This window comes from Xiphophorus hellerii, chromosome 19, assembly GCF_003331165.1.
Source record: "Xiphophorus hellerii strain 12219 chromosome 19, Xiphophorus_hellerii-4.1, whole genome shotgun sequence".
NCBI lineage: Eukaryota > Metazoa > Chordata > Actinopteri > Cyprinodontiformes > Poeciliidae > Xiphophorus > Xiphophorus hellerii.
In genome coordinates, this window is record NC_045690.1 from 20,874,330 (window position 1) to 20,884,938 (window position 10,609).

At 37.6% G+C, this 10,609-nt stretch overlaps 1 protein-coding gene across 2 annotated transcripts; it reads left to right on the plus strand.

Moving 5' to 3' along the window:
• Nucleotides 1-1,377: 1,377 nt before the first annotated feature.
• hadhab (hydroxyacyl-CoA dehydrogenase trifunctional multienzyme complex subunit alpha b) lies at nucleotides 1,378-10,509 on the plus strand. 2 transcript variants are annotated; one of them, XM_032546727.1, is made up of 20 exons: nucleotides 1,378-1,517; nucleotides 2,678-2,719; nucleotides 2,809-2,879; nucleotides 2,974-3,107; nucleotides 3,302-3,440; nucleotides 3,519-3,638; nucleotides 4,449-4,551; nucleotides 4,701-4,823; nucleotides 4,905-5,023; nucleotides 6,194-6,250; nucleotides 6,340-6,449; nucleotides 6,535-6,669; nucleotides 6,796-6,967; nucleotides 7,080-7,166; nucleotides 7,260-7,400; nucleotides 8,064-8,132; nucleotides 8,256-8,451; nucleotides 8,545-8,659; nucleotides 9,577-9,722; nucleotides 9,817-10,509. In XM_032546727.1, exons 1-20 carry the CDS (start codon nucleotides 1,451-1,453, stop codon nucleotides 9,960-9,962), a joined length of 2,292 nt encoding a protein of 763 aa, XP_032402618.1. In that variant the 5' UTR covers nucleotides 1,378-1,450; the 3' UTR covers nucleotides 9,963-10,509. The 2 variants fall into 2 exon arrangements, with proteins under 2 accessions (XP_032402618.1, XP_032402617.1); XM_032546726.1 differs by having other exon boundaries at nucleotides 1,389-1,517; nucleotides 2,657-2,719.
• Nucleotides 10,510-10,609: the final 100 nt, after the last annotated feature.

Sequence of the window (10,609 nt, forward strand, 5' to 3'; positions counted from 1 at the left end):
TCTAGTAGTGACATACAGTCCCGCCTTCCTCAAATGACAGATGCTGCATTCAAATACCCCCGTACATTCTAATGTGAAAGGTCAGAACTACAGCTAGAGTTAAATTTATTCTTTAAACGAGGTTAATAATAACAGAACAAATGTTTGAAAAAACAAAGTTAGATTTCACAGATTTCTGCAGTCTGTAAATCTGTAAAATACTGTTTGACGCAAGATACTGCTAAACTGCATAAAAAGTGTTGCATGGTAGGCTTTATAATTTGAGCAATTGGGGTCTTGCCTTTTTGAAAAAGAAAAAAAAAGATGAAAATGCAAGTCAGAAATTATATGTAGCTCCACATTGTGTTTATATATTGACCTAAAGTCCTCTAAAATGTTTCATCACACCGGACACAGTGAATGTTGAGCAATGAAGGCAGTATATCATGAAATGGATCAGTTCCTGTTATGTAGAAGCAGTTCCTCTGCACCTCCAAATAATCAGATCATGAAATCAAACTCAGTCAAAAGCGACTTATCACATTCAGAAAGGTAGAGTTGTTGCGAAACTAGACAGCTGTGTTTATTGATTAACAAGCACATTAAATGTATCTAACAGTGGCAAATCAAAACATTACTATTTAGTAAATGTGTTGATATAGCATGATGTACGGTTGAATCTGTTTCTGTAATCTACAAATTCCTGCAAACTACTGATGAATTGCAACTCGGTAGCCAATAAATATATTTTTTAATCTAATTTTTAAAAAAACAGTAATAACAAAAATACAGCATTTTTTTAAATAAACCTAAAAGTTATTGCTATTTCAAGCTTTACATTGGGATAAAATAATTTTTGAAAGAGAACCCAGTCTGGATTCTGCCTCCATCATGTGGCAGAATGTTGAAAATACAATTATTTGGATGGCATTTTTTTAACTTTGATATCTGCATGTCATTACTATAAAACGGTATTTTCCTGTTTATATATATATATATATATATATATATATATATATATATATATATATATATATATATATATATATATATATATATATATATATATATATATATATATAATTCATTTATATTGTAAATAATTGATTTGGGCTTTTCATAAGACAATAGCAAACTTGAAGTAACTACAAAATGAAAAATAGATAGATAAAGTAAATGCAGTTTTCAAAACAACGCAATGTCAATAGCAGTAAAACGACAGCTCTAATTAATTTAAGAGGCAGTTAAACTGGGAACTTTAAAAAGTCCCTTGGTAAAAAGTCAAGCTGAACAACGTCCAATAAACTCCGAGGTTATAAAACTAGACCAACCAGATGCGGGGTTTCAACAACAGCCAATCAGCTTCTTGTCCGATGGCTCCGCCTCCGGAAGTAGAATAATGGTAATTTGACAGTGAGCGAGTCCAGTTAGTAGCACTTCGTAGCTCCTCAGACTGACCTCCGCTCCCAACATGGCTGGTGTTCGAGCTCTTGGTGTACTCTCAAGATTGTCAGCCAGACGATATGCTCTTCTCTCAGGTGGAGTACAGCTTCTTTTAGTGCTGAACTCTAACGGAAACAACTGTGCGAACAGTTATATTGGAAATACCGGGCTCTGCTAGGGTGTCCCTGTCGAGTAATTAGCCTGTTTGACTAGCTGCTAGCTAGCTCAAGTCAAATATGTGAAGCTGCATGTCACAACACGGTCGTTTTGATAGTCCAACGCATATCTTTATGAGAATCTATACAGACATTTCTTGCAGATATGATTTTCTTTTTATAAAATTTTTGTTTGAGGTTGCAGAATTTTGAGCAAACTAGCAATGCTAACTAGCTCAATGCTAGGGAATCAATGGTGTGATAGCATCCGTTTTCGAAAAGAATAGTTGAATTAGATCATTTTTGTTTAAAGCTGTAACGCAGTGCCGTTGCGTTACAGCAACTATCCAATTGGGTTTGGATAGTTAGGAGCCGAATTTGAAGCGCTGTGCCATTCATTCGCCATTGTGATGGTGTCTGTCAGTGAGTGTGGTAGGCGGAGAATCTAGGTGAAGGGTCATTCTCACATAGCACGGCTGCGACCACCTGAGGTCAATCTAAGCGTCTCTTACACAGAGTATACATTTATTTAAAGTTATTAAATATAAAACTAGATCATGTTTGAATATGTGGGAAAAAAATAGCACAGGGACAAGTATAGATTCAGATATAAAACGTGAAACTGTAGGTAGTTTCATAGAGTTTTCAAAGCAATTTTGATTGAACGAGCTTTAAAAGATTTTTGTTTAAGTGCAAAACTAAGAAAATTGCAGCATTTTAAGGTCTGACATTCTGGGTTAGTCTGTTCCGTTCAGTTTACAATAAAACATAAAGAAGTGTGATCTAAAACCTACTTTTCATTTTTGAAAAATTGCATTATTTCTACAATTTCATTCATAATTGCTAGAAAACTTTCTGCAAATTTTCTTGGATAAATGTTTTATCTTATTAGTACTTGGATTAAATATTGACCACAACATTAAATTTAATAATCATTTATTAATGTATTTTCTTTTTACTATGGAAAAACTATATGTTTACATAATATAACAACATAAACTGAGAATTTTGTGGCATGAAACAAGACAGAAACTCTTCTTGAATAATTTTTTGTTTATGCAATTGTAATAATGTTCCAGTTCCACTGTTTCCCTTCTCAGGCAGTACTTTCCGCACCTTCTCAGTAGCTCCTGCCATGCTTGGTAATATATTTTCTTTATACACAGAATGTGTGAATAATTTCCCCCTCGATTACATTGAAACAAATGTGCTCCTGCTTGACTGTTTTCAGCCCGAACACATGTCGACTACGAAATCAAGAATGACGTCGCCGTCATTCGGATCAACGACCCAAACTCCAAGGTGTGAACTCGGTCGAGTTTAAATTGAACAACTGCACATCTCTGAATTATGCAGAAGAAATGTGACTTTTGTCGGTTTCCATGTCGACTTCTAGGTTAACACACTGTCAGTTCAGATGCAAAACGAGATGACGGAGGTCATGAATGAAGTGTGGGCCAACGAGGCTGTGCAAAGCGCTGTTGTCATCTCCTCAAAGCCAGGATCCTTCATTGCAGGAGCTGATATTAAGTAAGTTTCCAGTGGTCAATAATGTTCTTAAATATAACAGTTATGAATTGTCTCTGAACTTGTCCTTCTGAATAGAAAACTCCTCCCACAATGCTTTGTGATCAGTTCTTGACAAATAAAATATCAAATCGAGTCTTAAGCAGTATGTTCTTTGAAGATATAGCTTTAAAAAACAACTTTGTTTTCTTTTTTAGTATGATCCAGGCCTGCAGCACCGCAGAGGATGTCACTAAACTCTCACAGACAGGACAGCAGATGTTTGAACGGATTGAAAGATCTCCTAAACCCATTGTTGCTGCCATCAATGGTTCTTGTTTAGGAGGAGGCCTGGAGGTAGGAAACGCAACTTTTAAACCTTAAAGATATTGTTCAGGAGGATGGATTGTAATACTGTCATCTTTTCTACTTTAGTTTGCCATTGCCTGTCAGTACCGAATTGCAACAAAAAGCAAGAAGACGGTCCTTGGTACTCCTGAAGTTATGCTGGGCCTTCTGCCTGGAGCTGGTGGCACACAGAGGCTCCCAAAAATGGTTTGTGTTGGAAAGATTTTCCAAAGTCTGATTTGCATCAAAATATAGATTTCTTAGGCAGTTTATCACCTCATAAACACATTCATTGAATCAGCCATTGAAGTTATGTATGCAGAATTCGGTGCTTTTCATTTTCAGTGAAGTGTTGAATGTTTAAAGCTGGAAGATGAGCTCTACAGTTAAACAGAGTCCAGAAATGCCACTTTGTTTTTCACAACTTCATTTTCTGTCATATAAATATTTTTGTTTTCTTTTTAATTTTTCTTTGAAGTTTTTTTTAACACTGGAATATTGGAAAAAAAATTATCATTAAAATGAACAAAAAATGGAATACATGCTTATTTGAGATTTAGATATTGCTACTTCCCAACCAGGATTTATTTGTGTTCCAGATACATATTCATATATCTAGGAGTAGGCATAAGCTTTGAGTCACAGTCCAAAACTGGATAATAAACTAGTGTTGTAGTATCCATTTTTCCTGATGGTCAAAAAAACCTCATACATTGCTCCTTCAAACACTCATTGAGGAAGCTGAAAGAGCAAGTAATCTCTTTTTCACTAAGAATGATAATATAAAGGGTGAAAAACATCTAAATTGTGTCTGAAAACCCAGATTGGCTGCCTCACCTTTTGCTGGAGGTCCAGCATAATCATTTTTAACAAGAAAAGTGTTTGTATCTAACAAAAAAAAAAAGACCCAGAAACGTTCTAAGTGTGATTATTTTTCTCTAGTTATTTAGAAGTGTTTTTAATTTTTAAAAAATGGCTCACCAGTTAGTAAATGTCTGCTGCTGTTGTGACCTGTAGCTTGGTCTTCCAAGTGCCTTTGACATGATGCTAACAGGAAGAAACATCAGACCAGATAAAGCCAAGAAGATGGGGCTTGTCCACCAGCTTGTTGACCCACTAGGTAAAAATCTGTTTTTTATTTTCACATTTTTTATTTTTTTTATTCTCTAAGGTTTTGAAAGCTTTACTGACTTTAGGTTTTGTAAGACTTTGCCTCTTCCTTTCCATCCCTGAGTTGGAAAGATGATTTACTTTATGCTCATGCTCCAGGGCCTGGGCTGAAAAGTCCAGAGGAGAGAACAATGGAGTATTTGGAAGAAATTGCTGTTGATTATGCCAGAGGGATTGCCAACAAGAGCATCTCTATTCAGCAAAAGAAAAACATGATGCAGAGTAAGTTCTTTTCCCTTCATTTGGTGTTTCAATCTGATGCTTTCTTTCACTACAAATGGACTTATTAATCTCCGTTCACAGGAATTCAAGACTACGTGATGAGCTTTGAGTTTGTACGGAATAAAATTTATAAAACTGTCCACGATAAAGTCATGAAGCAGAGCAAGGGACTTTATCCAGCACCGCTGAAGATCATTGAAGTAAGTAAAACGCAGTTTAGTCCCAACAGTCTGCTTCGTCTTTGAATCCACATAAATATCTTTAAATTAGTGTCGATTTCGATAAATGGTAAAAGTTTGAATTTAATGATAAAGGCATCAATTGTTTGACCTTTTTTTAACTCTGAATTTGTACAATTCTGACAACCCTATACATATTTCTATTGATTCTGGTTGTTTTTTTTGAATTTGTTTTTAAAGCGCTGTAATTATCATAATTCAAAATGTTTTTACTTCCTGCATAAACTGAGCATATAACCGAACAGTACTGTAAATTTCTCGTGAGATTAGATGAGAATCGCAGCGCTGCTCGTCTCTCCACCACTGCAGTAAAATCCTTCAGGTTGTGAGATGAAGACTTTTACACACCGAGCACAACTAAAATGACATGCAGCATAGCATGTTTCATTTCCTCATTAAATGCTCCTCCTACATACATAAGTAGATCCATCCGTTTTGAATGTTGTCAAGCATCACCCTAGTTCTTTAAATGTGTGTATTAATTTGCCGTGATTGGAGAGCAGTCCAGGGCTCACTTTCAAGTTCAGAGGCAGATTTTAGCCAAAAGCTAACATGGCGCTAGTGGAGAAAACCTTAATTATGTACATTCTCGAAAAGAGGCACCGCAGGAGATGTAGATTTTTTTTTCTTCTTCCAAATTCAGAAAGGCGGACAGAGGGAACTCGTTATCCAAATCCGCAGATAAAGCTGCAGTATGGAGCTTTTGCAAAAATATGTTTTAAAAATATTTATTAAAGCTGTCACTGTGTTGTGACAGCATAATATGAGACAGATAATCTGTGAAAAGATTGAGTTTGCTGTGTATTTCTGGAGATGGCAGCAAGTTCATAGGGAGAAGGCAGAGGAGCTTGGTTTTATTTATTTGTATTTTCTCTGTCTCATACTATACTGTCAAAAAATAGCGACTGTTTTAACAAAAAAAAAAAAAATTCTTATAAATGTTACTGCACCTTTAAATACAATCTTGGTGATATTTTGGGATAAAGACAATTACTACTGTGTTTGACATTTAAACATAATGTTTTGTTTGCAGTTTGCCCAATTGTCATCATAAACAGTTTTTCTTCACAGTAAGTAGACTTTAAAAGAAAAGAAGAAAAATCAGTATCTTTTTTTTCTCTATCTCTTCAGTGTGTGAAGACTGGAGTGGAGGAGGGCCCCATTGCTGGATACTTGGCAGAGTCACTGGTAAAGTGTTGTTTTCTTGCATCATTTGCACATTTAGTTCTTGCATTTGTTTTGCTTTTCTGAGCATCACATCTCTTCGTTTGCCCCAGAACTTTGGTCAGTTGGCACAATCCCCAGAATCAGCCGCGCTGATCGGCCTGTATCACGGTCAAGTAGCGTGCAAGAAGAATCGCTTCGGAACCCCGGCGAGACCGGTGAAGTGCGTGTTTTTGATTTGGGACAGTTGCTGGTGTTGACAAAACTATTTGTAGTAAAAAGGTGACCTGTTTTCTGTTTATTCCCAGAACTCTTGCCATCTTGGGAGCAGGTCTGATGGGAGCAGGCATCGCCCAGGTGACCGTGGATAAAGGCGTTCGCACAATCCTCAAGGACACCACTGTGGAAGGACTGGCCAGAGGAGAGCAGCAGGTTTTCAAAGGGTCAGTGCAAATGTCATGTCAGGAGGCTCAAAAGCTGATCTGATTTCTGCAACTTTGCAACAATCTTGAATGTTATTAAATGCTATTGCGTTTATTTATATATATATACTTGTATATTTAAACCAGGCTCAATGACAAGACCAAGAAGAAGAGCATCACATCCTTTGAGAGGGACTCCATACTGTCCAACCTGAGTGGTCAGCTGGATTACAAGGGCTTTGAAAATGCCGACATGGTTATTGAAGCCGTGTTTGAGGACATTAACATCAAGCATGTCGTCCTGAAGGAAGTTGAAGCCGTAAGTGTCATGTTACTCGCTGAGACGTTACTGTTTTTTTCTTTTTTTAAACACTTTCTGGAATCCAGAATCCAGCGACATTTCAATTAATCCTATCCACATCTGCCGCCAGGTCATCCCCCCTCACTGTATATTTGCAAGCAACACCTCCGCTCTCCCCATCAAGGAAATTGCTGCCGCCAGCAAGAGACCAGATAAGGTTGGATCTTGGAAATTTTGTGAATACAAACTGGAAAAAAAAATCCCATTTTATTTGCAAGAAGAAAAGCTGAATAACTCTCTCCACTCTCAGGTGGTTGGAATGCACTACTTCTCTCCGGTGGACAAGATGCAGCTCCTGGAGATTATAACCACTGATAAGACCTCAAAGGACACGACGGCGTCCGCTGTGGCGGTCGGCCTGAAGCAGGGCAAAGTCATCATAGTCGTTGGCGTGAGTTTTAGGACTCTGTCCGTCTTCTGTTTCTTTCGACATTAAACAGGATGCTCGAAATCCTTTAAATTCAGTCAGGTGTTTTCAAGGTTTGGAAAGTGCTTGATGTTCAAACTGCACAGTTTATTAATGAAGTTGTAATAAAGTATTGGGAGACAAGACTCCTTCCCGAAAGTCCAGTGATTATTTATGTTGCGTTTAAATATTTGATTTGATCAGGAAGGTCATTTACCTTAACACAAACCGATTTGTTCAACGTAAAAAGTATTTATTGTTGCTAATGGCTCAATGAGTCATTGATCTGTGTATTGGCGATTATACATTAGTTATTAAAATTGGGGGGCTTTTTTCTTTTTTTGTTAAATTTGTGTTTAGTTCACATACCAGATAATATTGTGACAGAATTTTTAAAACATAAAATGTTGTCATATTTTAGCTTTACTTTTGTAGAATATTTTCATTAAGACATTATTAATCATAGTAATAAATGATGTCATGTAATACTGAATTGAAACTATCCCCTTTAGGTCATTTGCCTTGGTGGTTCTGGAAAAGTTTGAAAACTTAACTTGAAAATGAATTAGGGGGGGGAAGGAAATGTGATAATAAAAAACATCTTGTTTGTTTATATTCTCAAGAACTATGACTCTAATTTCCTCTCAGGACGGACCTGGGTTCTACACAACCAGGTGTTTGGCTCCGATGCTGGCTGAAGCAGTGAGAGTACTTCAGGTTAGTTGTTGCTGCAAAATCCAGCTGCAATGTTTCTCTTCACAGATACCGCAGAATCTGAGTGAGAATTTATTGCTTCTGCATAACTGTTCTGCGTGCTTTTCAATCTTCGTTCGCACGCAGGAAGGCGTCGACCCCAAGAAGCTGGATGGACTCACAACAAGCTTCGGGTTCCCCGTGGGCGCCGCCACGCTGGCCGATGAAGTCGGCATCGATGTCGCGGCTCACGTGGCCGAGGATCTCGGCAAAGCGTTTGGCTCCCGCTTTGGTGGCGGAAATGTGGAGGTTTTAAGAACCATGGTGGACATGGGGTTCAAAGGTACGGGGGCTTTTATTGTTTCAGTTTTGATGTATAAATGCACCCATTGCTCCTTTTTGCTCACTTTTGAAATAAATGTCGTTAACTCTGAAGGACGGAAATCAGGAAAAGGCTGCTACATCTACCAGCCAGGCCGCAAAGGCAAAGATGTCAACCCAGATGTCGGAGACATTCTGGAGAAATTCAAAATTACGCCAAACCCAGCCGTGTAAGTCATAATGAAACTATTGCACATGCAACAAGTGGAAAATAACCTCTTTAGTCTTTCACTAAATAAATATTTGGTACTTGTGAAAAATGTAGATACTCGCCTTGTTTACATAGTCACTTATTATAATTGCAGGTTTTTAAATTAAGCATTTGCACTATTTTATTTGCTTGTCAATTAAGCTGTTGTTTTGTCATCTTTCAGTTAGATATACTTACATTTTGTTAGTTCCTAAATTCTTTCTGATTGTTATAACCAATGTTATTTCATCTTAAGGTCACAGTTTGTCTCCAGTGGACAAATCTGGTTACAACACGCATTCAATTTTGTTTTCAAATGGATAAAGCAGGCTGACATTAAGCCTCTTATAAACCGCCAACTTAAGTCTGACGGAAAATTGCTGTTGCATGTTTGAAAGCGAGGTCTGTGCCAGGAAGCCGGCTATTTTAAATTAATAACCCATTCTGCCAATAAAAGCGAAAATAAACATTCAGTCAGAATTAAGTTGAAATAGTTTTCAAGGCCACACAAATTAGCAACTTGCTATGGGGGTATTTTAGGAATGAATGTATTTATTTAAACTTTTAGATTAGAGAAAATCCATAGTAAATCCAAACTTATTCTTAATTTGATTCTGTTGCTTACTGAAGTTGTCTATCATGTTATCAATTTGCACTGAAAAAGCACTAAATTAATGTTAGGTTTGCATAAGCATTTTACTACTTACTGCTAATTTAAGGAACTGGTTCCATGTGGCTTTACTACTTAACCTGCATCGTTTTACAAAACCAAAGCTACTATTATCTTGTTGCTAGTTAGAGGTCAGATATTATCTAATATTGATGCTGTGAGATTGTCTGTGGGTTATTGTTTAGACTCTTGCTGGTAAAGTCTTTTTGCCTGTGAATGTTTTGCAGTTCGTCGGACTCCGATGTGCAGTACAGGCTCGTTTCTCGATTTGTCAACGAAGCGGTGCTGTGTCTGCAAGAGGGCATCTTGAACAGCCCGTTGGAGGGAGACATCGGCGCTGTGTTTGGACTGGGATTCCCTCCCTGTCTCGGCGGTCAGTCAACCTATCCCCGGTGAAACTTACACAAACGTACGTCCTTTATCGTGTGTACGCGTTTTGAAAAATATCCTCTATCCGACGCTTCCAGGACCTTTCCGCTTCGTAGACACGTTCGGTGCCGACAAGCTGGTGGACAAGATGAGGAGATTTGAAGAAGTATACGGGAATCAGTTCACTCCATGCCAACTCCTACTGGATCACGCGAACGATTCCAGCAGGAAATTTCACAAGTGACCGACTTGCCAGTAGCTCCTAAAAACCTCCAGTTGTCACTTACAATGTGCCTAACATCGATTAGTGGGGAGGGCAAACATGCTGACGGTACACTTTGACCGGTTATTAGGTGCAGCTAACCTAAAGTGATGCTGTCTGATGCAATAATTCCTAACCTTTATGATGGTTCTGATTTTTCACTTTTGTGTTGACCGAAGTGAAATCCCACAGATTGCATATATTTTAGCTTGGTGTGCCTAATAAACTGGCAAGAGTGTGCATAATGACGGCAACGGTGGAAGGCTGTTTTAATTTTTTTTTACATGAATGTTCATTTGATGTATAGATTAAGGGGCATATGGACATCAGTTTATTTACACATTGCATCTGTAAAGACATTTGCGAAGAAGAAGCATTTCCTGCTGCCAAATGACTTTAATATCCATGAATGTTGAGGTACATAATGATTCAGCAAGTGTCTTGTTTTCTTTGTACATTAAAGGTTTCCTTGCTTGGTATGGAGAAATATGTAAATGTGAAGCTACAATAAAAATGTTATTGATTAGCCTTTGGTTTTGCATATGAAGTTTGTTTAATTTTTTTTTGTACAGACGTTTCTCAGGGTTAAAGAAGAGCTGCTCACTAACGGATGTAAACAAACCTAAAGA

Excerpts from the sequence above, each read along its gene's own strand:
- hadhab (XM_032546726.1), top strand. The coding sequence starts at position 1,451 with ATGGCTGGTGTTCGAGCTCTTGGTGTACTCTCAAGATTGTCAGCCAGA. Across the intron at positions 1,518-2,656 it reads ACGATATGCTCTTCTCTCAG|TTCCACTGTTTCCCTTCTCA; the intron begins GTGGAGTACAGC and ends ATAATGTTCCAG. Across the intron at positions 8,133-8,255 it reads AAGCAGTGAGAGTACTTCAG|GAAGGCGTCGACCCCAAGAA; the intron begins GTTAGTTGTTGC and ends GTTCGCACGCAG.